A 25,828-nucleotide genomic window follows, 5' to 3' on the forward strand; every position below is an offset into this window, starting at 1 on the left:
ACAGACAAAGGCGGGTGGGGCAAAAGAAGGTGGTGAGTCACTGCTCCAGACTTACAGTTGCTGGGGAAGCTCGTGCAGCCTGGGTTGCAGGGTGGGGTCCAGCATTGTCCATGAGGTAGGCCCCAGAACTGCTGCTGATTACCTGACCCCCTGCCAGGCCCATGCTCATTCCTCCGCTGCCCCCTCCTCCGTTGTTGGTCATGCCATGAGATGTCACCACAGTGGACACTTGTGATGAACTGCCCTGTGTGTCGAAGTAGCTCCCTCCACTGTTCTGGCTGTACAACTGTGGCTCTGAGTATGTGTAGGTTCTTCTGTTTAAAACACAGGTTAACAGTCAGCCTACAGTACATGGGCAGAGGATGAGCTCTCAAATCAACATTTTTACATGCCTTTTCACAAAGTCTTCATGTTATCAAGTCTATTAAGTATGATCCTATATGGATGCTTCTATGAAACTGGGTTTATTTTAGTGTCTGTTACTTTTCCAGCTTTTTAGACCTAATAATAATTTAAAAAAAAAAAAAAAAATTGACATATTTCCCCTCAGGATGGACCTAATGATGACCTTAAATAAATGCAAAAAAAAAATCATACTCTTACTCTGAGCCATCCTATAATTAATGAATTTTTAGTGTCATTGCATTTTACCTGGACCACATGGTTTGAAATGGTCTTACATAGACTATAAACAAAGACACGGTGTTAAATTTGATGATCCTAGTGTTTTTTCTAATCCAGATATACAAGTTTTTCATGAATCTCAGTCTCATTCCAGGTTTGGTGTGGAACCCATCGTGTCCACTCATGTTACAGGTGGAACCTCCCCAGTTAAACACAAATAAATTGCAAACGATATTGCAAAAGCGGTCATTTTTGTGAAACACTCTGCCTTGCATAATTAGTTCAATTCCCAAAATGTACCTGTGTGAGAAATACGAAATCTTCAAAAAAATAGTAGCACATAATTTTTGTGTCTTTTTGACCGTGTTACATGCAGATTTTTGTATTGATTATAATGTAAAATAATATAAAAATGTGTTTTATCTGAAAAATAGTTTATCTTGCTGCGGTGGTCCGGCCTCTTCCCTGCCCTCATCATCACCACTCACTTATCCTCAACCGCCTCCATGTGTCTCCCCCTACTCCCCCCTTCTCCCCCTCTCCCCCAGTCCCTATCTCTATCGCTCTCTCTTTTTCCCCTTCTCTACTCTCTCTCTTTAACCCCAACTGGTCAAGGCAGACGGCCATCCTCCAGGAGTCTGGGTCTGCTCGAGGTTTCTGCCTGTTAAAGGGAAGTTTTTCCTCGCCACTGTCACCAGTCACAAGTGTTTGCTCCTGGAGGATTCTGTTGGGTTTCTGTAGAATTGACTTAGAGTCTGGTTTTGACCAACTCTATATATAAAATGTCAAGAGATAACTTTCTTGTGATCTGGCGCTATATAAATAAAATTTGATTGATTGAGTGATTTAATTGGTTTTCCCCTGTAAGTCGCTTTGGAAAAAAGCGTCTGCCAAATGCGTAAACATAAACATAAACATAAACATCTTTTATCTTAGTATTTATTTTTGAAATAGGCCCAAAGCGCTTCCAAACTTGCTTCATAACATTAGTCTATCTCTGGTTTGAATTTTTACCCCCCATGTCCAGTTTCATAAAAACACCCATATCTGGATGATCCATAAAACTGTTAAAAGTTTTATTGTCACAGACCTTGTACTATGAATACAAGTCTTTAGCCTCCATTCAGTGTGCACAGAAGAGGGTTTCTGCAGGTTTCAACAGTTTAAGGACATTTGGAAGACTAACTGACTGCACTCTGACAAATTCTGACACGGCTACACTTTGCCTTAGGGGTTCTAACTTACTGGTCCAATATTAGTTTTGATTAGTGCTGCTACAACACAATCATTAAACATTTTTCCTTAAAATCATTTAAATGTAGGACTTAATTACTGCCTCTTTATAAAGGTAATGCTACATCAATCAATTTTAGACAAAGACCTAGATATTTTTTAAGACATTTTGGAATATGCTTATTAGGGGTGTCATGGTACTAATATTTGTATCAGTTTGGCCACGACAAATACAACGCATCTGTCATTCAGACTGATACAGACCCTCTACAGCAGGGCTGTCAAACTCATTTCAGTTCACGGGCCACATTCAGCCCAATATGATCTAAAGTGGGCTGAACCAGTAAAATAACAGCAAAAAAAGATAAACTATTACATGAAAATGTTTACATCTACAAAGTTTCCTTAAAAATTTGAATAACATGACCATACTCAAAATGTCTTAAGAAAAATAACATTTAACAATATTATGCCTCAGTTTATCATATACACATGTACATTACAACTTACATTACAATTAAAAATACATAAAACATTTAGTAACAGGCAGAATATTGTTAAAACATTTTTTGTAAAAGGATAGTTTGTATATGTACATACTTTCATGTAATTTTACTTTTTTACACTAAAACAAAGAGAATATTTGCAGTTTTCTTTATTTATAGGATATTATGATAGTATTTTACTGGTCTGACCCTCTTGAGATCATATTGCTCCGTATGTGGAACCTGAACTAAAATGATTTTGACACCATTCATAGTTGATATTTTCAGTGTAATCTTTTTCATCTCACAAATTCATCCCATGGGTCAGATTGGATCCTTTGGCGGGCCGGTTTTGGCCCACGGGCTACATGTTTGGCACCTGTAAAGCACTTACAGCCCTCTGGGCAAGTGTAGTAACACTCCGATCCAGTGGGTGGTGGTAAATGACCACTGCTGCAGAAGTCACTGCCACTTCATACCAGATAAATACAGACAAAAGAGGGCAAAACATTCTGGTAACAGTACACTGGATGCAGCTAGTATCCTAGCATTGCTAACTTAACTAAAGTTACTGGCTTACAGAAAGACTCTTCTTATGATGAAAGCAATCCCAGTATCTGTTGACAACAAACAATCCCCTTGGTAATGATCCTCTGCAGTGTGTTGTATCAATACATATGACTTTATGTCCACATAAGTCAGATAAATGGCTGAGGCTACATGTTGTCGACAGTGACATGTACGTCCTGTCAGGTTCAGACAGTGAAGTTTACAAAACCTTATGTTTACAAGTAAAGAAACTGAAGTGCCTTCACAGAGGTAGTGAAAAAAACAGGCAAGCTGTAACTTTTATTTCCATAGCCTTCTGTGGCTTTTATGTACATGTACAGGCTTAGCTAAATTCATTTGTAAAGGACAGGTTGGATTTAATGAATGGTAGCTCCAGGCAGTGTCATATGGATATAATAATACTCTGTTTGTGAGTTTACTAATTAATGACTGGCAGAATTAATCAATTAGAGATGTCATGGTCTGGATCCAGATGCGTCAGGGTGTAGTGTCGTGTTGAGTGTGCCCTCCTCTGTGACTGTCAAAGACTATAGTCAGCTCTAGTTGTTGGATATAGTTTTTCATTGGGCTGTATCTTGTGTTGTGGTCCAGTCCATTTACAGGTTACAGCTTTAATGCCCCTGTTTAACTTACAAAAAGTATCTTCAAGGACGGTATTCTGTAAAACTGAATATCATCTTTATTTATTTTCCTATTCTGATATTGAACCATAACAAGATATTTTTATTTCTAAGTTTCTGCATGTTGTCCATCAGTTTTCATTGGTTTCTGCTACCGGTCAGCACAGGCAGCCACAAGTAATGCACAAAAGCAAACTGCACCACTCTGTGTTAAAAATAAATCTAAAGACAGGCATTTTTTGTTGCTTTTTCTGCATTTTATTGTATTACTCTGTACTGTGAACCATGACCCAAAAACCAAGGTATGTACCAAACCGTGATTTTTGTGCCCCTGACACCCATTTATGCACTCTAATATTCCACTATTATTCTGCACATGAAAATATTATGAATTTGCCAAAGTGGAACATCTGACACCTGTGAACCTCCACCTCAGACCAGCTGAAACACTCAGTTTATTTGAATCCAGGTTAAAGACCCACCTGTTCTTAGCTGCATTTGAATAGAGTTCTTATTCAGAAGTTCAGATCTACACTGTTTCTTTTAAGCTTAAAGTTTTTATCTGTTTGGTTTTTTTTTTTTTTTTTTAATGCCTGTACTTTTTATTGCTTCCCCTGCTGTAATGCTTTTATGCTTTATGTAAAGCACTTTGGATTGTCTTGTACATGAAATGTGCTATATAAAAAAAAAAAAACCTGCTTTGCCTTGTGAAAGACCTATTTTTAATCGGGGTATGCACAGCTGCATGTAAACAGGAGTTAAAGTGGAACACTCTAAAAACTGCAATATTTTGTGCACATAAAAGTAGTCACTGGTTTCCAACCTTTTTTTGTCTCGTGACCCCATTTTAACATGACAAATTTCTGGAGACCCCAGACATTCAAAACTGAAACATTTTTTTGCTAAAATTAATTTGTTTTTGATCATGTAATAGTTTTCTATCCTATGTTTCAAATACAGGTTAATTTTAGAGGACATTTAGTCTATATAATGTATATTATTGTGGATGGAGGCAGAAAAGCCTGGCGTAGATTACTGCACAGAGTGAGAATCTGATTTTCCTTGGTCAGGATATGTACAGTCAGTCCAGCTTGGATTTACAAGGCTGACAATTAAGACTGAACAAACAAGAACTCAAACTATGAATTATGAAAGAGCTGCAGCATCTGAAACCGACCACAATGAACATTTGACAGATGAACAGAACCACAGTGTTTCAGTTTCAGATTCCCAGTTTGTCTGCTATGGATTGTGATTGTCTCTCAACTCACTATATATTTTTTATTAGTAAGTTTTATTTATTTTTATCAATTACTAGAAATTTCAGGCAACGCCAAGGTTGAAAAACACTGCTTTAAGGCCTAAAATTCAGATTATTGGATGCCACTCTTTTTAACAGCATGTAGAAACCAGGAAGACACCTATTTTGAGGCTTCAAGTATATTTCCTGTTTCCCTGCATGACCACAAAATCCTAGTGAGCTCAACTCATTACTGTGACACCACACACACACACACGTTGCTGCTACTGCTGACCTAATTGCTGCTCATGCCATGCCTTCAGTGTCGACACACCATTAGTCTGGCATTACCTCCACCATGAGTGCCACTACTAGCTGTACACAGTGTGGTCCCACTACATGTATATGCTTTGTCCTCATACGCACTGATAGTGAGTGTGTGCACAGCAGGACAAACACAGCTTGAGCTCCTTAATGGAGTGTGTACGAAACCGCGTTCCTCAGACCCGAGGACACCTGGTGTAGCATCAGCACTTAAAACACAGCCCTACTTCTGGTCATGTTCAGGTGACTGAGTTCCATCAAAAACACACAAATGTGTAACCCTAACAATAAACAAACAGCAAAACCCTACACACTCCCACTAACATCATGTGCATGTGACATGGATGGTGGTGTGAAGAGACTTAAGAGGAAAAACAACAGGTTGCAGAGACGAAATGCTGGGTAACAGGCTGACTCACATGTTGCCATTGGTGTAGACGCCACTGTTTTCCTCCACATACTGCACCTGTGCTGGGTAAACATGCTGAACCTGTTGAACAGTCTGGGCCTGGCAAGACAAAATTGCAGTAGTTGCAAATTAACACGAGCTTTTTCTAAAATAGTTGACAAAAAGAAATCTCAAGGTGGATGCAGATTGCAGCAGTACACACACTAAAGCAGGGTGAAAGGAACAATGTCACTGAGAAACTCAGGATATTAACAGAACTGATGGGTATTTATGATTTTAAATTATTTGTAAAAGAGATAAACAAGCAGTAGGAAAATGATTTAAGACCAGATGGAAAAAAAAAAAAAAAAAAATCACAGACAAAAACATAAAAATGAATAAATGAATGAATTTATTTTGGTTTGTACATCAATCATTTCACTTAGTATAATAATCGCAATAAACATAAAAACCAAAAAAGGAATAGGCTAGAGGCAAATGCTTATTTTTTTTTGCCTATCCTTTTCACCAGATACACTGCTAACATCAACTTAAATGTGTACAGCATCGAGCTCTCACACCATAAAAAAAAAAAAAAAAACAATCAACAACAAAAACTAAAATGAAGATGAAAACAATGTAACAAGACCAAGTGATATAAAAGACACAACAGAATAACAGGAAACAAGATGAAAAAGCCCTAACACACTTAACAAGGTGAAAACACACCTTTAGTCTGACTCTGCCCTCACACTTTACTGGTGATATTTTCATTTTCTTTATTTAGATTGAATTATCTTTATTAAAGAAATCTGAACACAATCTAATATCTTATGAAACAAAACAAAAACAGCTCCTCTTTACGGTCAAAACTGTACTTAAAATTTAAAATGATTAAAATGTGTTTGAGTCCAACAAGAAAACACTGAGGCATTTTGGAAGTATTTTATCCTGAGAACGTATATAAAATAAAGCCTAGAGACAAAATAAAAATGTGTAAGATGATAAATATACTTTGTGTGATATAGGTTAAATATGTTTGTATGGCCTAGCCCTAGTGTGATATAGGTTAAATACGTTTGTATGGCCTAGCCCTGTGTGATATAAGTTAAATATGTCTGTATGGCCTAGCCCTAGTGTGATATAAGTTAAATATGGTTTTATGGCCTAGCCCTAGTGTGATATCCTACTATAATGGACGTTCTGTGTCCGACACATGTCCGACGCGTGTCCCGATGTTTGTCCCAATGTTGCAGCATGGGAGGGTGTACAGGTGCAATGCTGCTGTTGCACCACGGGAGGGCGCTATCGTACAATGGAACCACGGGTACAATGCCGCTAGTAGGTTAAATATGGGTTTATGGCCTAGCCCTAGTGTGATATAGGTTAAATATGGATTTATGGCCAGGCCCTAGTGTGATATAGGTTAAATATGGTTTTATGGCCTAGCCCTAGTGTGATATAGGTTAAATATGGGTTTATGGCCTATCCCTAGTGTGATATAGGTTAAATATGGTTTTATGGCCTAGCCCTAGTGTGATATAGGTTAAATAGAGTTTATGGCCTAGCCCTAGTATGATATAGGTTAAATAGGGTTTATGGCCTAGCCCTAGTGTGATATAGGTTAAATAGGGTTTATGGCCTAGCCCTAGTGTGATATTGGTTAAATAGGGTTTATGGCCTAGCCCTAGTGTGATACTGGTTAAATAGGGTTTATGGCCTAGCCCTAGTGTGATATAGGTTAAACATGGGTTTACGGCCTCGCCCTAGTGCAGACAGAGTGGGTGGATGTACCTGCTGCTGGACAGGCACCTGCTGGGTGGAGCCGGTGGGCTGGACAGGCACAGTGGTCTGAAGAGGGACAGTGGAGGTGGAGTCAGCGCCTGCTTCAGGGGTCTGCATGGCGCCTGGATAACACAAAAGACAAACAACACAACAGTCTCACTATTTAGCTTCATATAATGACATTTAACCTTTACTTAACCAGGAGGTCCCTTGAGCTAAAATCTCTTTTTTGAAGGAGACATGGTCATAAAATTCTGAGAGATCACGCCTCCAAAATTCAACAGCTCTTGTACAAATGATTCCAAAACCATAGGATTTAACAACAACAAAAAACAAGCAAGTCTATCACAACCACAAATGTTCTTAGACAAAATAATAAATCAAATAACTGTCCTCATGCTGTGATTAGACCAAGACATTGACCATCCTTCAACAACAGTCTAATGTAAGCTTAATAAAAAAAAAAAAAAAACACTAAGTTGAACTGTGGACTCATCTGTTTGGTCTAACCCAGTGCTTTTAAAGCTGCTCTGGATCAGTTCGACCCATAGCCCCACGTCTGCCCTCTGGTACTCGATGTACTGAGAGCCTCATGCATCAGGGACACATGGTCTTGTCTCCATGTTCACGGCCATAAAAACAAGTTAATAATTAACAAATGCCAAATAAATGCTGCTTCTTGTTGCTCCGTCAGCCTCTCGTTTACAGGTGTTACTCTGGAGAAACAGTAGCAACCATTTAAATGTCTTACAAGAGTGATCCACACTGTGCATTCATTACAGATAAGGAGCTTTATTATCCTCCACACATTAAGGATAGGATGATGTACACCAAAGTGAACTATATTAACCCTTTAGGTGACAGAGGTTTTGTTTATAAATATTAAATTTTTTATATCAAAATTTCAAAAAGCTGTCAGTTTCATCAGTCATGAGGTTTGTTGCAATATTGACACTTTGCGCTTTAAGTGTTAAGGTGAGGTGAAACACAGACGCTCATGGTAAACCTGTGTTTTTGAGTTAATAATAGCATGGCTAACACCAGCCGTTTCCTCCACGGGTAGGCCACCTCCTCCCCATCACTGTTTCCATGAACAAGCCTCTCTTGGTTAATTAAGCTGGGTCTCGTAACAACTTCAAATCTCTCCAAGGATTTGCCTGCCCCTTCTCTTTATCCTCAATATCACTGTCTGTTTACTTTGGGCTGCAGGCTCATATGGTTATGCCTGTTGTGGCAGCTAACCTTAAAGTAGGGATGGGCAATATGGAAAAAATATCATATCGCAATTTTTAAAAAATAAAATCACAATCTTGATTTTATCTTGATTCTTTACATTGATCTTTGAGACTAATTTGCAAGTTTCTGAACAGAGCAACCAAACCATTTCCCTATGTAAAACATAGCCCTAAAAGAAGAAATAAAACTGACAATTTAGCCCAAAGAACCTTCCAGAACATTTTCAATTTAAATAGTTTGTGCAATTTTGCCAACATGTGCCAACAACATAAACATACTAAAATGTAAACAACACTCTGATTAAGTGCACTCTTACAGCATAAAAACTAAACTGCACTTGGTTTTTGAGGTAGCTTTCAATGAACATGAAAAGTAAAAAAAAAAAACAAAAACAAAAAACAGAACAAAGTATCAATGAGAAAATGCCCTTTTCCAATAATCCTCCAGTTTTACAGAACAGGTGGCTGGTAATTTTGCAAATGACTGTTGTTTGTGCTTTGTTGTTTGGGGAAAAGCTAAACCAATTCCATACGATGGAGTAGAGTTCTTTTTAGGAAGCAACTCACCCATTTCACTGTCAGCCATGACTCCCACTACACAACGTGAAATCCACATGACGTGGACATGAACAGATGTGATGCGTCTGTGCGTCTCATATAACTCCATCCAGACTCTCACTACATCAGATTCTAGACCATTTCACCATCTCTCTGCTTTGTCGGATCATTGATACGTTCTAATCCTTCACTATCTAATATGGTCATGTTGCACACCCCTACCTCAAAGTTAGACCAAAAAGTTGAGTCAGATGGTCTTTTGTGGTGAATGGAAAATGCGAGGAATCATAAGGCAGAGGGAAAAACATCTATACTTTCTTTATAAACATGGATGTTCTGAGATCCATTAAAACAAACCCTTCTGCTTTCAGTATAACTTCTTTAGACATTTTGGGTAGAGGTCGACCAATGTGGGTTTTTCTAAGGCCGATGCCAATTTTTTTAAAGATTTGGTCAGCCAATGGCCGATATTTACAGCTGATTTTTGAGTCTGATATTCAAGGCCGAGTTTTTTTTTTTTTTTTTTTAAAGCACACTGACCGCAAAATACAATTGAAACACTCAGATAATTAAGATTTTTATGCAGCAAAATAAATGAAATTATTAATACATGTACACATAGTACTCTTAACATTTATTGAACTTTAAGTGCTGCCCACACAGGTGCCTGATCAAATATCTTAAATACCATTTTTACTACTGATCAAATATCGGTTCTCCCAAAAAAATCAATGCCGATGGCCAATATTGAAAAAAATCAATATAATGACCCAATATATTGGCTGGCCGATATATTGGTCTACCTCTAATTTTGGGGAGGGGATGAAAAATGTCTGTCAGCATTCACCTGCTGGACAGTTTACCTAACGTAACATTTATAGATGCAATGATTTACTGATTATTTGTCGACAAATAACAGTCTAAATCCAACTTCTTAAATGTGAATACGTTAGCGTTTTTTCCTTGTCCTGTGAGAGTCAGCTGAATATCTTTGGGTTGTGGAACATAAGCTACCTGTGGATGACATTTTTCATGGTTTGAGAGACTTTTTTTAACCATTTTCCTCACATTTCATAGGCCCTAGACAATAAGTAAAACACAAACATATAAATCTGCTGAATTCAACATAAGAAGTTTAGCCCAGAAAAAAAAGTGTATTTGGGCTAGGGTTGTAACAATGTCATTATGTTACGTTTAATCGCGATTTTAAACATCATGGTAAATTAATCATCAAAGCTGCCAAAAACCGTCTCATAAAGTACAGTAAATTAACAGCAGAACCAAAGACGCCAATATACGCTTCCTGCACGGAACAAAAGCAATGTTACACAAGCTGCATTCAACATTCCATGAGTGAAAATAACAGAGAAGGACCAGCTGACCATCAGTCTCAGGGGGTGGACGCATTTCTGAATTGTCTTGACCATAAATATATTTTCGATGCAGGCTGATGTTTGTTTCCATGGAGTTTGCATTTGCTGCCGTCATCTACGCAGCTTCAGGCTACCATTGTTCAGCCCATTCACAACAATCTGTCTGCAAAGCTTTAGTAGAGTAAGGCCGTTCTTCTGCAGTTCAGACTGTCTGACAAACTTCAGGAGGATGAACCTGTGAACTGATGCAGTAAACACATTCTGTTTGATCACAAGGCAAACTGTATTAAATAGTCCGATGGGCCTGTGGAGTGGAACTGGTTCGCCCCCTTAAACAAACGTCCTGCACCCTCAAATGAAAGTGAGCGAAGTTTCAGGAGTAAGGGAGAAGGTAAATGAGTTTCACAACAGCGGGAGACATAGAGAAATTAGCAATGTGTGTTAGCCTAAGTTTCAGTTTCACTTTCAAAGGGACGTACGGTTGTATGGTCTGCGTGGGCCGCACCCCTTCGTATAAACGCCCCACAAAATAATTGTAGTAATTGTGAAACCACAATTATTTGTCTGACAATAATCGTAGCACCAAAACCTCTAATCGTTCCATCCCTACTTTGGGTGTATATGGCAGTCAATCTAAGCTGAGTTTTTCTCTTTCCTCAGCCTCGGTGCTGCATCCAAGTCTTATCATAGTCAGGAAAAGCCTGCTTTATCAACAAAGTACCTTGATAACAAGTCTTGATGAAACAGAGGTTGACAGATTTTTTAAAGGCTCATATTAAAACAACTAACAGGAGAGATGATGAATTGGCCTGAAATTTACTGTGTTGATTGATTGGGAACTAGATAACTTGAACTTAACATCTGAATGAAAGTAATAAAAGAATAACTCAATAAATAAATGGATGTGGCTCAGTGAACATCACATTTGTAATTAATCGATAAACGTAGAACTGAACACCAAACTAAACATCAATAATCTAAGCTATTTTAGCTATTATTTTCCTTCAGTCAGTAATTTCAGATGAGAAGCCTAACATTAACCATCAGCCAGTGTAAGAACCAGATTCTGCCAATACTGTTTTCAAATGTCCTCTCAGTGCTGATTAATTGATCGCACTTGAATGTGAAAGCAAAAAAAAAAAATCAGTATTCTAAAAACATCACACAAAACATTTCAACTTCAGTGCATGGCTTAATGCTGAATACACCAAATATGTGGACCTAAATTTCACAATGCTGTTTAAACGCTTCAGTCTTCTGAGTCTACGGTATCATTGACGATGCCTGAGGATATGTTTTACTTTATCGCTCATATCTCTGGAATGCAGATAGAAATTTGCTTTTTCCTTTGGCTCTTTCAAAACCAGACCTCCGCTGTATCTGTATCTCACCTAGAAACTGTGTTATACTGGCTTGAAATTCAGTGTCCAATAGGTAGAGCACGCACCGTCACATGATGTGCCAATGTCCAATCGGAAATCAGTGTGCTCTCATATGGTGTGGACAAAAAGTCACAATTACATCAAGATGGTTCCATCATTATCTATAGTATGAATACTATGCTTGGAAATGCAGGCCTGAATGTAATAATTGATATGTGAATAACCATTTACATATGGACGGTGCATCATTGCACATACCACAGTTATATGTTTGTTATTTTCCTTGTAAATGTTTTATTTGACTTAGTAAACAATGAAACGCTAAACCTGGAAATAAGGTCAAAGAGAGGGCACAGGTCCTTCGGAATGTACACTCAGAGTGAACGGAACCTGCAGTTCCACAAACAAGGTTGAACAGATCGTGCACAAGACCATGACATCCTGGAAACATCAGATTTGTGAGGTAGCTCCCTGTCTCATTCCAGACAGGAACTGGTTTCATGCTTCACATAAGTGATGCTACATCCTCAACAATCACGTGGGATAAATAAATATTAAATAATAATGATTAGATTAGATTTATATAGCGCTAAATACAGGATGGGGAAGCAAAATTTACAATTAACATTTAGTTGTTTTTTCTCAGCAGGCACTACGTCAATTGTTTTGAAACCAAACATATATTGATGTCATAATCATACCTAACACTATTATCCATACCTTTTCAGAAACTTTTGCCCATATGAGTAATCAGGAAAGCAAACGTCAAAGAGTGTGTGATTTGCTGAATGCACTTGTCACACCAAAGGAGATTTCAAAAATAGTTGGAGTGTCCATAAAGACTGTTTATAATGGAAAGAAGAGAATGACTATGAGCAAAACTATTACGAGAAAGTCTGGAAGATACTATTAAAGAAGAATGGAAGAAGCTGTCACCCAAATATTTGAGGAACACTTGCGCAAGTTTCAGGAAGCGTATGAAGGCAGTTATTGAGAAAGAAGGAGGACACATAGAATAAAAACATTTTCTATTATGTCAATTTTCTTGTGGCAAATAAATTCTCATGACTTTCAATAAACTAATTGGTCATACACTGTCTTTCAATCCCTGCCTCAAAATATTGTACATTTTGCTTCCCCAGCCTGTATGCTCTATGAATGCATACTCAAAGCACGTACAGTGGCTCCATTATTCATTCACTAACATTCACACTCTGGTGGTGGTAAACTACATATGTATCCACAGCTGTCCTGGGGCAGACAGACAGAAGCGTGGCTGCAATTTGCGCCTACAGCCCTTCCAACCACCAACGAACATCCATTCAGTAGCAGCACTGGAGGCATAATTGTTGTAAATAATTGTTGGAGCCCTCGACCCCACAGAGCAGTTCTCTTTTACCTGTTCTGTTTTGGCCATATAGCTTTTTTCTACATTCATATGACATCACTACAGCATGAATATTCTGAAAACCCAGGTTGTCCTGAAAAAACAAAAACAAAAAACAAAACAAAACAAAAAAAAACAATGTAAATTACTTGATTGTGCCTAACAAGGCTGAGAATTTCAATCAATCAATCAATCAAATTTTATTTATATAGCACCAAATCATAACAAAGACACTTCACATATACGGCCGGTCAAAACCAGATTCTGAAGAGTTATAAGCATTAATACATAAGAAAGCAAAGATGACATGTAAAGAAAATGCCTTAGTCTGGACAGGGTTTTAAGTACATGATGGAAATGAGCCCCCCTAATCAACAAAAAAAAAAGCCCCTGCATCACAACACTCTATTGCTTCATCACCCCCCCATCACTTTCTCTCACTCACTCACACACACACACACACACACACACACACACACACACACACACACACACACACACACACACACACACACACACACACACACACACACACACACACACACACCCCTCCTGCCTCACCATTCAGGCACTCCCTTGTGGCCCACTTAAATGCTGTGCTCCACTGAGCAAGTGCAAGCCCCACAAAAGACACAGAGGAACAAAAGCCACCAAGGAGGGCAACATTTTGCCCTGCGTTTTCTTCACTCAGTTCTTGTTGCTAACATTAAAGCAACAAATAGTGCTGGGCAGAGGGTTTGCTTATTTGCCTCTCTAATGATCAGGCATGATAAAGGTCGAGTCTGACAGGCCAGGTAGAAAAACAGGAGCTGCTCAACCAAAATGAAAAGTACGCCACGCACATATTCTCTAATACATGCACCACACTGAGGCTGAGGTGGAGACAGGAGCATGATCAGGTGCTACTGCGTAAGAGGGACAGGTCTAACTGGGAGCTACGGCACACACACAAAGTTTAGACTTTTAGGAAGAGCTGAATTGGCAGTTTATATTAAAAAAAAAACAAAAAAAACTGAGCAGCATATTCTGAAACATCTTTAACAGTCACTTATGCCAAAAACAGGATATATTGTATGGTATGAGTTTGTGGGAGACGGCATTGTACAGCTGGTCAATAAAACAATAGTGATAATTTATTTCTGTACTGGAGCAGAAATTAATTGATCTCTCCATTTCTTACAGACTTTCTAATGAATTCTGATCATCTTTAAATAAAAAAGTCAATATTCTCAGGTTTTAATTTCTTAACAGTGAATATTTTCTGGTTTCTTTCATCCTCTATCATAGTGCACCAAATACTACTGACTTGCAGACAAAATAAGATATTTGAGGAGGTTATTTTGGTTTCAAGAAACACTTTTACATAGTTTTCTGACATTTTACTGACCAAACAATTGAAGAACTAATCTATAGATGAATCAGCACTGAAGCTAATGACTACGTAGTAACCATGTTCATTTCAGATCATAATGAATGATCATTTTCATATCATATCAGGATACTTTTCCTTGTAGCTCATTAGCTACAAGTATCATAATGTGATTTTATCATGAACGCATTAGCAGAATTTTTGTCTATTTTTTCACAATATCAAATGTTCCAAAACTTTGTTCGAACAGAATGTTCAAAATAAAGCATAAAACCACCAATAACCACTGGTTCCAACTCTGACTCAAGATGAAAAATCTGGAAAAAAAAAATCATTTGACATTTACCCTGATAATAATGAAATGGAAGATTGCAAGAATTTTATATTGCTAACATCTTTGGACATATGAGCCAGCTCTACTGTGTTGTGCCAAAAAAAAACCAACCCAAAACATGATATTTGTAGATGATATGAGAACCAATGGAAAAAGACATGTCACACATGCCAAAATCTCCCTGGTATATCAGATCCCTGTTCAGACTGAATGGCTTGATGTGGGCTACGGTATTAAAAACCAAGCCTGTATAAAATCTTCCATTTCATCAATAATCATTCATTACAACTACCAGGCGCACACAGAAAGCAGACCAAGCATGCTGTATTTTGCTAAGCCATGAAAATGGATGACTGAATAATTGAATTAATCAGCCCCTCTTTAAGTGATTGGAAATGCAACTGGATCCAGGCAGCAGGTGGCATGGTACTATTTCTGCCCTACCGGACTACAGGTAAGTGGTAACATGAGCTGATAACTAGCAGTTCTAAACATCCTGTTCTGTGCGTTGGGAGGATGTCTGTGTAAGACCTATTTTAGGTTGTATATTGGCCAAAAAAAAAAGGGAGGGGAGGGGGGGTCTTCTGGTTTAAAGTACTTTGTGTCACTCACATGTTAATGACAGGTCTGATTTAATACAAAGAACTCACTACTGGAGGAGCCAGGAGAGCTTCAATCCACAACTAATTTAAGATTACAAATGAGAAAAAAAAAATACTGTGGTACATGATTGACAATCCAGCTAAAAATGTCACTCTGCTCCTGCACTTGTTCACGACTCAGAGGACGCAGCTACACAGTAGACTTCATGGACCCGAAATGATTGTGATGCAACATTAGGAAATCCCGTCTCTAGTTATATGACCTACCCATAGTTCTAAGAAACCATCCCATGCAAGGACTTTGTTAAGTTCTTTAACATAAATACTATGAGTCCAGTCAAAATCTAGCACAATGGCAGGCTGTTCAATCACAATTAAGATATCTTCCACACAGAGTTGAAAATATTCCACCTTAAATCTTTTCCTTACACTTCCATAGAAATTGCAGCAGGTAAACATATCTAAACAAATACAAAGCTGTCTGTTTGTGTTTGGAGTCAGTGTGCATCTGTATAGTGCACAGGGTGGATGAACCTTAACCTTTACAACCTTAAGTTTCAGCAAATGCAATGCAAAATAGGAATTCATTCAATATTTAGCCAGAATGTAGAGCACTGATCGTTTTCATCTTAATGGATCGACAGGTGCTTTCCTTTAATGCGCACTGTTACAAACTTAGTTTTGTGTTATCACAGGGCTTATCACAGCCATCTGATGCCACAAAGAGGGCAGATGCAGAGCCAGCCAAGCTATCTTGCTCCCTAAGACAAAAGGGAAAGTAATGGCTTAGCTATTGTCAGTAGCAGTTACTGTACGGTGGGTTAGCTCATAACACTTTCTACTACTTATCGATGTTAGTGAGCGTCGAAACCCCCGAAACATAAAACTTGGATTATCAACGTAACATTAGGCAAAAAACGGGGCTGCGGTACGCATTGTACGAAGGCAACGCTGGCGTTAGCAACCTAGCAACAACAGACACCTGCTACTGCTCCAGCTGACCAGCTAGCATCAGTGATTAGCATGGACTTGAGCTAGCACACAAAGTGGAAAGTTGAACAAATATGCACACGACGAAGCCTTTCCCTGACAAACTGACTCCACCGGAGGTAGTCGTTGCCCGTTGTGAACATACAGTGCCACACAGTGCTAGCCAGCAGGACCTTCTTGGAGCTCACAGCTGTGGTTATCTACAGGCAACGTTAGCATGAAGGCTAACACGTTACAAAGAAACACCCTCGCTAGCAAAACTACCCCAGCCTTTGAGCGAGCCTTCCATCAGCAGACAAAAAATACACCAAAGCATGAATATGTGCTCTGTAAAAATCCTCCTTTAAACCAAGAAAGAGTGTGAATTCGGGCTAAAACTGTAAAATAGAATTCAAACCTGGGCTGTGGACTGGTTGATGAAGATGAGGATGGTGGAGGAGGTGGTAATGATGGAGCGAGAGGTTGTTGTTGGTGGGTTACAGTCGCCAGGACTACGGTGACTATGGCGCTGCTGCTTCACTGGGCAACAGTTGCTATCAAACTCACCGGGCGCGCGCAACCTTACCAGTCAGGTGGGAGGAGATTGAAGCGCACGAGATCCAGACAACAGTCAAATGAAGAAAACATCTGGAATTATTATTAAGACTGGATGAACACATACACACAGAGCACTACTTCTGTGACCTTTAAAAAAAATGTTTCTCTCTATTTACCCTTTCTAATACATAATAAAGATGAAATTATCCACTTTAAACCAAAACCATCTACTGATCTAAACTGTTTAATACCTGTTGATCCACTAATCCTATCAATACATGTCAATAATTGGTGTAAAATACAGTTCTTCATCTTTTCATGGTCATCAGATATGACCCATTTGGACCTTCAGAGGCTCCGTAGTTACCATGGAAACACCATCATCTTCTACAACACTGATTCCCCAGTAAAACCCATGGAGTTGCATCTGGGATTATGTTCAGGTAATGACAGATTTTTCTTTAGTTTTCTCTGTTTCTGATATAATAACTTTTTTTTTATAATATATATTATATATTTATAATTCCACAAAACATCTGGAAATATTAAGACTGTCTTAACCCATACACACAGAGCACTACTTTCATGACCATTAAAAAAATGTTTCTCTCTATTTACCCTTTCTAATACATAATAAAGATGAAATTATCCACTTTAAACCAAAACCATCTACTGATCTAAACTGTTTAATACCTGTTGATCCACTAATCCTATCAATACATGTCAATAATTGGTGTAAAATACAGTTCTTCATCTTTTCATGGTCATCAGATATGACCCATTTGGACCTTCAGAGGCTTCGTGGTTACCATAGAAACACCATCATCTTCTACAACACTGATTCCCCAGTAAAACCCATGGAGTTGAATCTGGGATTATGTTCAGGTAATGGCAGATTTTTCTTTAGTTTTCTCTGTTTCTGATACAGTAACCCTTTTTATAATATATATTATATATTTATAATTCCAGAAAACATCTGGAATTATTAAGACTGTCTTAACCCATACACACAGAGCAATACTTTTGTGACCATTAAAAAAAAAATTCTCTCTATTTACCCTTTCTAATATATAATAAAGACCCAATTATCCACTTTTAACCAAAACCATCTACTGATCTAAACCCTTTAATACCTGTTGATCCACTAATCCTATCAATCCATGTCAATAATTGGTGCAAAATACAGTTCTTCATCTTTTCATGGTCATCGGATATGACCCATTTGGACCTTCAGAGGCTCCGTAGTTACCATAGAAATGCCATCATCTTCTACAACACTGATTCATCAGTAAAACCCATGGAGTTGAATCTGGGATTATGTTCAGGTAATGAGAGATTTTTCTTTAGTTTTCTCTGTTTCTGATATAATACCTTTTTTTAATAATATATATTATATATTTATAATTCCAGAAAACATCCGGAATTATTATTAAGACTGGATTAACCCAGACACACAGAGCAATACTTTTGTGACCATTGAAAAAAAAGTTTTCTCTCTATTTACCCTTTCTAATATATAATAAAGACCCAATTATCCACTTTTAACCAAAACCATCCACTGATCTAAACCGTTTAATACCTGTTTATCCACTAATCCTATCAATACATGTCAATAATTGGTGTAAAATACAGTTTATCATGTTTTCATGGTCATCAGATATGACCCATTTGGACCTTCAGAGGCTCCGTAGTTACCATAGAAACACCATCATCTTCTACAACACAGGTGTCAAACATGCGGCCCGGGGGCCAAATCCGGCCCTCCAAAGGGTCCAGTCTGGCCCCTGGGATGAATTTATGAAATGCAAAAATTACACTGAAGATATGAATCATTTTAGTTCAGGTTCCACAAACAGACCAATTTAATCTCCAGGGGGTCGGATCAGTAAAATACTATCAGAATAACCCATAAATACTCACCACTCCAATTTTTTTCCCTTTGTAAATAAAAAACATTTTCATGCCATTTTACTGTATTTACACTAAAACAAACTAACATTTCACAAAAACACGAATGACCTCAACAGATATGAACATTTTGAAATGTCTGAAGTCTAATTGTAACAATATTCTGCCTGTTATTAAATGTTTTGTGTATTTGTAAATCCACTGTGATCTGTACGTTGTAATGTACATGTGTAAATGATAAACTGAGACATAATATTGTTAAAATTGCACTTAGTTTTCTTAAGAAATTTCAGTTTGTTCATGTTATTCACATTGTTTTAAAGGATAGTTGGTAGATGTAAACCTTTTCATTGCATAATTTTACTTTCTGTGCTCTAAAACGTAGAAGAAAGTTTGGAGCTGACATTATTTATATATTATTATGTTATTATTTTACTGGTTCGGCCCACTTCAGATCCAATTTGACTGAATCTGGCCCCTGAACTAAAATGAGTTTGACCCCCCTGTTCTACAACATTGATTCACCAGTAAAACCCATGCAGTTGCATCTGGGATTATGTTCAGGTAATGAGAGATTTTTCTTTAGTTTTCTCTGTTTCTGATATAATAATTTTTTTAAATAATATATATTATATATTTATAATTCCAGAAAACATCTGGAATTATTAAGACTGGCTTAACCCATACACACAGAGCACTACTTCTGTGACCATTAAAAAAAAAATTTCTCTCTATTTACCCTTTCTAATATATAATAAAGACCCAATTATCCACTTTCAACCAAAAACCATTGACTGATCTAAACCGTTCAATACCTGTTGATCCACTAATCCTATCAATACATTTCAATAATTGGTGTAAAATGCAGTTTGTCATGTTTTCATGGTCATCAGATATGACCCATGATCTACATTGTCCGTAGGTGTGAATGTGAGAGTGATTGTTTGTCTCTATATGTTCAGCCCTGCGATGAACTGGTGAAATGTCCAGGGTGTACCCCGCCTTCGCCTGTAAGTAGCTGGAATAGGCTCCAAGCGACCCCCGTGACCCTAGTGAGGATAAAGCGGGTTCAGATAACACTGGGTTACAAAAAAATGTTTTTTGCAAGTTGTCTAGGTTTTTTCCAACTGAATTAGGACCATTTTGCACCGCTAAATCCAAAAATGACATCTGTTTTTCTCAATCAGGTCAGGTTTTTTTGCTAATTTGATTTTGAAAAATTAGATCTTCTCACAAAATTGATTACATTTAATTACATTAATACCAAAATAAGATTGGTAAGCACACTTTATGAAACTTGTGACTTGATTCCTGTTAGGTACAATGGTGTATTCACCGCAGATGTAGCAGAATACGTCGGGCTTATTTTTGCAAGATCTTCTAGTCGAAGCCATTTCATTCACCTGTAATATTAAAAAAAACTATTAATCATAAATTGGCAAAAGTAAAATCTTAAGAACTCGTTTATTGCAAGAAATATGAAAGAATTTTGTATCACATGATGTGAAAATGCCCATAAATGTAAGCAAAAATGTTAAAAAGCCAATATGTAGCATAGTTCAGAAAGTTGACCTGATTGAGCAAAATTAATGTGATTTTTGGATTCAGCACACCAAAATTATCCTAAATCAGCTCAAAAAACTTAAACAATAAATTTGTGGTTGACCAGTGTAATGAATGAATAATATATAATATTATCCTCTGCAGGTATTTTCCTGTATTTAATTCACTGATCGTGGAGATGTTCACAAAAGCTCAGATTAAAGTTGAAGGTTATTATATCAGAAACAGAGAAAACTAAAGAAAAATCTCTCATTACCTGAACATAATCCCAGATGCAACTCCATGGGTTTTACCGGTGAATCAATGTTGTAGAAGATGATGGTGTTTCCATAGTAACTACGGAGCCTCTGAAGTTCCAAATGGGTCATATCTGATGACCATGAAAAGATGAAGAACTGCATTTTACGCCAATTATTTACATGTATTGATAGGATTAGTGGATCAACAGGTATTAAACAGTTTAGATCAGTAGATGGTTTTGGTTAAAAGTGGATACTTGGGTCTTTTTGGGTTAATACAAGGGCTCATTCTTAAAAAACTAATACACAAAAGCCTGTGTTTTCAAGGATGTTGATGCTCATAACCCCTGGTTACATGAACAAGTTCTTTTCAATATCCTCTTGAGACCCAGCAATACAGTTTTGTCCTCTGTAATGGATAAGGGTTTCACAGCTTTAAAATATAAAAAGAAAAAAAAAAAGAAAATGCTGTCCATTGCAAAGGACATTCCATCAGAAAAGTAGTAGAATAGGAATAGAATCGGACCTTAGTATCCCTGTTACAGGAACAATGAAAATCAGTTTAGTAGCAAACACTTCAAGTGCAAAAAAAGAAAACTGTATAAAAATATCACACAAATTGTACCAAAAAATATTGACATTATACAAAACTACAAGAAATACGAAAATATGCAAAAAGCAAACTCTATAATAAATGGAAGAAATATGTACAACATATAGTGGATATACAGGGTGGGGAAGCAAAATTTACAATATTTTGAGGCAGGGATTGAAAGACAGTGTATGACCAATTAGTTTATTGAAAGTCATGAGAATTTATTTGCCACAAGAAAATGTACATAATAGAAAATGTTTTTATTCTATGTGTCCTCCTTCTTTCTCAATAACTGCCTTCACACGCTTCCTGAAACTTGCGCAAGTGTTCCTCAAATATTCGGGTGACAACTTCTCCCATTCTTCTTTAATAGTACGAGGGCCGTTGAATAAGTTCATGGCCTCACCCAGAACAGAACAACACAGACTGATAATTTATATTTTATTTTTCAACATAATCTCCATTTACAGCAATGCACTTGGTCCATCGATGTTCAAGCATCACTATCCCATCACGAAAGAATGTAACATCCTGTATTATAACAACCAGTATTTCTGGGTGAGGCCATAAACTTATTGAACAGCCCTCGTATCTTCCAGACTTTCTTGTAATAGTTTTGCTCATAGTCATTCTCTTCTTTCCATTATAAACAGTCTTTATGGACACTCCAACTATTTTTGAAATCTCCTTTGGTGTGACGAGTGCATTCAGCAAATCACACACTCTTTGACGTTTGCTTTCCTGATTACTCATATGGGCAAAAGCTTCTGAAAAGGTATGGATAATAGTGTTAGGTATGATTATGACATCAATATATGTTTGGTTTCAAAACAATTGACGTAGTGCCTGCTGAGAAAAAACAACTAAATGTTCATTGTAAATTTTGTTTCCCCACCCTGTATACGGAAACACAGAAATAAATCTGAAAAAACAGATGCATTACACTGTTTCCTGTCCAATTATTGAATGTAAAAAAAAATAACAAAACAAAAAAAACAGCCATATCTTTTCCTTCCCTGGGTGTCAGGAGGATATGCAGAAGTGCTATTTCTGCTTCCTCAATCTGCTCATGTCGCCATAGGTTTAAGGTTTATCACCTTTACAATAGTCTTTCCTTAACCCATAAAGACCCAAACATCCACCAGCGACCAAAACCATCTAATGATCTAAACTGTTTAATACCTGTTGATCCACTAATCCAGGGGTGTCAAACTCCTTTTAGTTCAGGGGCCAGATTCAGCTAAATTTGATCTGAAGTGGGCCGGACCAGAAAAATTAATAACATAATAACCTATAAATAATGACAACTCCAAATTTTTGTCTTTGTTTCAGTGTAATAAAAACCCCATTAAACTATGAAAATACTTACTTTTATAAACTACCAAAAAAAAAAAAAAAACCTGAAAAAACTGAAATTTTAATTAAAAAAAAAAAACAAGAAAATTTAGTGCAATTTTAACAATATTATCCCTCAACTTATCATTTGTCCATGTGCATTATGGATCAGATCTACAAAGACACTAAACACTAATGAACAGGCAGAAAAATAGTTCAAATTGTGCTTAATTTTCTTTAGTCATTTCAGGTTCTTCGTATTTATTCAGGTTATTCACATTTTATTGTTACAGGATAGTTTGTAAATGTAAATATTTCCAGAATTTAATGTTATTTTTTGCACTAAAACAAAGAAAAAAATTAAGTTGTTAATTCTAAATTTTTTTTGGCTTAATTGAAGTTTGTTTTTTTGTTTTTTGGCTTAATTCAAGATTTTTTTTAACTTAATAGAAGAATTTTTTTTTTTTTTTTTTTTTTTTTTGGCTTAATTGAAGATTTTTTGCTAAATTTAAGATTTGTTTTTGGCTTAATTGAAGATTTATTTTTTTTTTTTACTTAAATGACTTTTTTTTTTGACTTAATTGAATTTTTTTTTTTTTTTTTTTTTTTTTACTTAATTGAAGATTTTTTTTTGTCTTAATTCAAGATTTTTTCCTTAATTCAAGCTAATTTTTTTTTTTTCTTAATTTAATTCAAGACTGTGGAATTTTTGCACTTTGCAAAAACATCCCAGGGGCCGAACTGGACCCTTTGGCGGTCCGCATTTGGCCCCCGGGCCACATGTTTGACACCTGTGCACTAATCCTATCAATACATGTAAATAACTGGTGTAAAATACAGTTCTTCATCTTTTCATGGTCATCAGATATGACCCATTTGGACGTTCAGAGGCTCCGTAGTTACCATGGAAACACAGTCATCTTCTACAACATTGATTCACCAGTAAAACCCATGGACTTGGATCAATGACAGTGGATGAAGGCAGACGTTCATCCTCCAGGAGTCAGGGTCTGCTCCAGGTTTCTGCTGTTAAAGGTAGTTTTTCCTTCCACTGTCTCCAGTCACATGTGTTTGCTCCAGTTGGATTCTGTAAACTGGCTTCAGAGTCTGGTTCCAACCGTCACTATATGTAAAGTGTCATGAGATAACTTTTGGTGTGATTTGGTTTAATGAAGATGCTTATTTTACGTTCATATAATGATATGTTATGCAGAAAAAAAACTCTTTCTCTTCAGTTTTCTCTGTTTTGGATATAATAACCCTCATCTTCAATCTGAGCTTTAATGAACGTCTACATGATCAGAACATTAACCCTTTGATGCATGAATTATGAGGTCCTTAGTCAAGATTTTTTTCCTGAGTGTTTTTATTTGTCTTTAGACATGAAAAAAAACAATGTGATTGAAATTTTTTATGAACCTGTTTTGTATGGAGTTACAAAAATATCTACTCACATGTATTTAAAATGCAATATCAAAAAGTGATCAACTGTGTGAAAACAATGAAATATTATTTTAAGTAGCTAATCTGATATTTTCTCACATTTTAGCATACTTTAATTCTAGTTATTACTCACTTCATGGAGATAATGTGAAAAAAGAAAAATTGTTTCAGAAAACTGTTAATTACAGTCTAATAACAAATAGCAATTGATTTGCTCTCAAACATGTTACTGCAGATCAGGTTTATCAAGAACAGCAAAGTTGTCTGATATGCAAATAAAACAACAAAATTCATAAATATACAAGAGAACAGCTGTAGAATAACTGTCCACTGTGGTGACCACTATGCATGAAAGGGTTAATTACAGGATAATACCTGATTTTCACTTAAAAAAATGCAAAACACAAAGCATAATATTAGAATAAATGTTGATAAATCACTTCAGAAAGGTTAAAAATAGAGAAAAAAAATCAATATGGGAACTGCCACAGACGCAGCACTGGGTCTTTGTGGGTTAAGGTTCTTTCTACCTGTATAACTGAGCTCATAGTTTCTCAGTAGCAGAGCTGTATGATGGATTTTTATGTTTAGCCCTGTTATTATAGCTTTTTAAGTCTCTACTTAATTCCTACATGTTGTTGCTTTTGCCTGCATTGAAGTCTGTATTTCAATCATATGTTTAACCCATAAAGAGCCAGTGCTACTTTTATGGCAGTTTCCATATGGATTTTTCTCAATTTGTGACCTTTCTTAAGTGATGTATCATCATTTATTGTAATATTGTCCTCTGTGTTTTGCTTTGTTTTGTAAAAATCTGTCATTTTCCTATGTTTAATTCACAGATCATACAGGTGTTCATAAGAGCTCAAATTAAAGTTGATGGTTATTACATTAGAAATGGAAAAAAGTGACTTTTTCAGCAAATATATCAATAACTGAATGTAAAAACAAGTGTCCCCATCCACTGTCATTGATCCAACTCCATGGGTTTTACTGGTGAATCAATGTTGTAGAAGATGACGGTGTTTCCATGGTAACTACGGAGTCTCTGAACATCCAAATGGGTCATATCTGATGACCATGAAAAGATGAAGAACTGTATTTTGCGCCAATTATTGACATGTATTGATTGGATTAATGGATCAACAGGTATTAAACAGTTCAGATCAGTAGATGTTTTTGGTCACAGGTGGATGTTTGGGTCTTTAAGGGTTAATCTGTCTACTATTTGCAGGTCAGAGACTTCGCTGATGTACCCGCTGTATTCTGTATGAACCCATTCCAGTCTTTGTCTCAGGTAGAGGTCAACCAGTAGTGGATTCTTAGTGCTCCTGGAATAATAAATTAATGAATGAAATAACTCAAAAGTCTCATAGTAATAAATAAATCAACAATATATATGGAAATCAAAATGAATTGTCAAAAATCGAGGTTGTTGTCAGTGTTTTTTCCCTCAAAGTCAAGCCTGATCATAGCTGTCTGCTACTATTGTTTTTATCCTGCTTTACTCATGTAATTAATCCAATTTTTGAGATGAGAAAAGTTTAAATATGAAAATTCATGCATATTTGTATAGTAGGCTATGAAGGTGGAAATGTTTGAAATGCATACGTCCTATTGAAAACCCTCTCTTGTATCCACTCACTGAAAAAAGAAAAGAAAAAAATTATTTTAGTTTGTTAAACAGTCTTAAAATATCTCACCTAACT

General features: G+C 36.7%; 1 protein-coding gene across 1 annotated transcript in view; it reads right to left on the bottom strand.

Annotated features, from left to right (window-relative positions):
- rfx3 (regulatory factor X, 3 (influences HLA class II expression)) overlaps positions 1-17,009 on the bottom strand; it is a 32,000-nt gene extending 14,991 nt beyond the window's left edge. The window contains exons 1-4 of the mRNA XM_030151093.1: positions 16,897-17,009; positions 7,279-7,391; positions 5,516-5,604; positions 56-314 (exon numbers count right to left, since the gene is read on the bottom strand). Of these exons, the coding sequence (XP_030006953.1) occupies positions 56-314; positions 5,516-5,604; positions 7,279-7,386 (456 nt within the window). The 5' untranslated portion in view covers positions 7,387-7,391; positions 16,897-17,009. The remainder of the gene's footprint in view (positions 1-55; positions 315-5,515; positions 5,605-7,278; positions 7,392-16,896) is intronic.
- Positions 17,010-25,828: the final 8,819 nt, after the last annotated feature.

The sequence above is a fragment of the Sphaeramia orbicularis genome, chromosome 12, assembly GCF_902148855.1.
Source record: "Sphaeramia orbicularis chromosome 12, fSphaOr1.1, whole genome shotgun sequence".
Lineage (NCBI taxonomy): Eukaryota > Metazoa > Chordata > Actinopteri > Kurtiformes > Apogonidae > Sphaeramia > Sphaeramia orbicularis.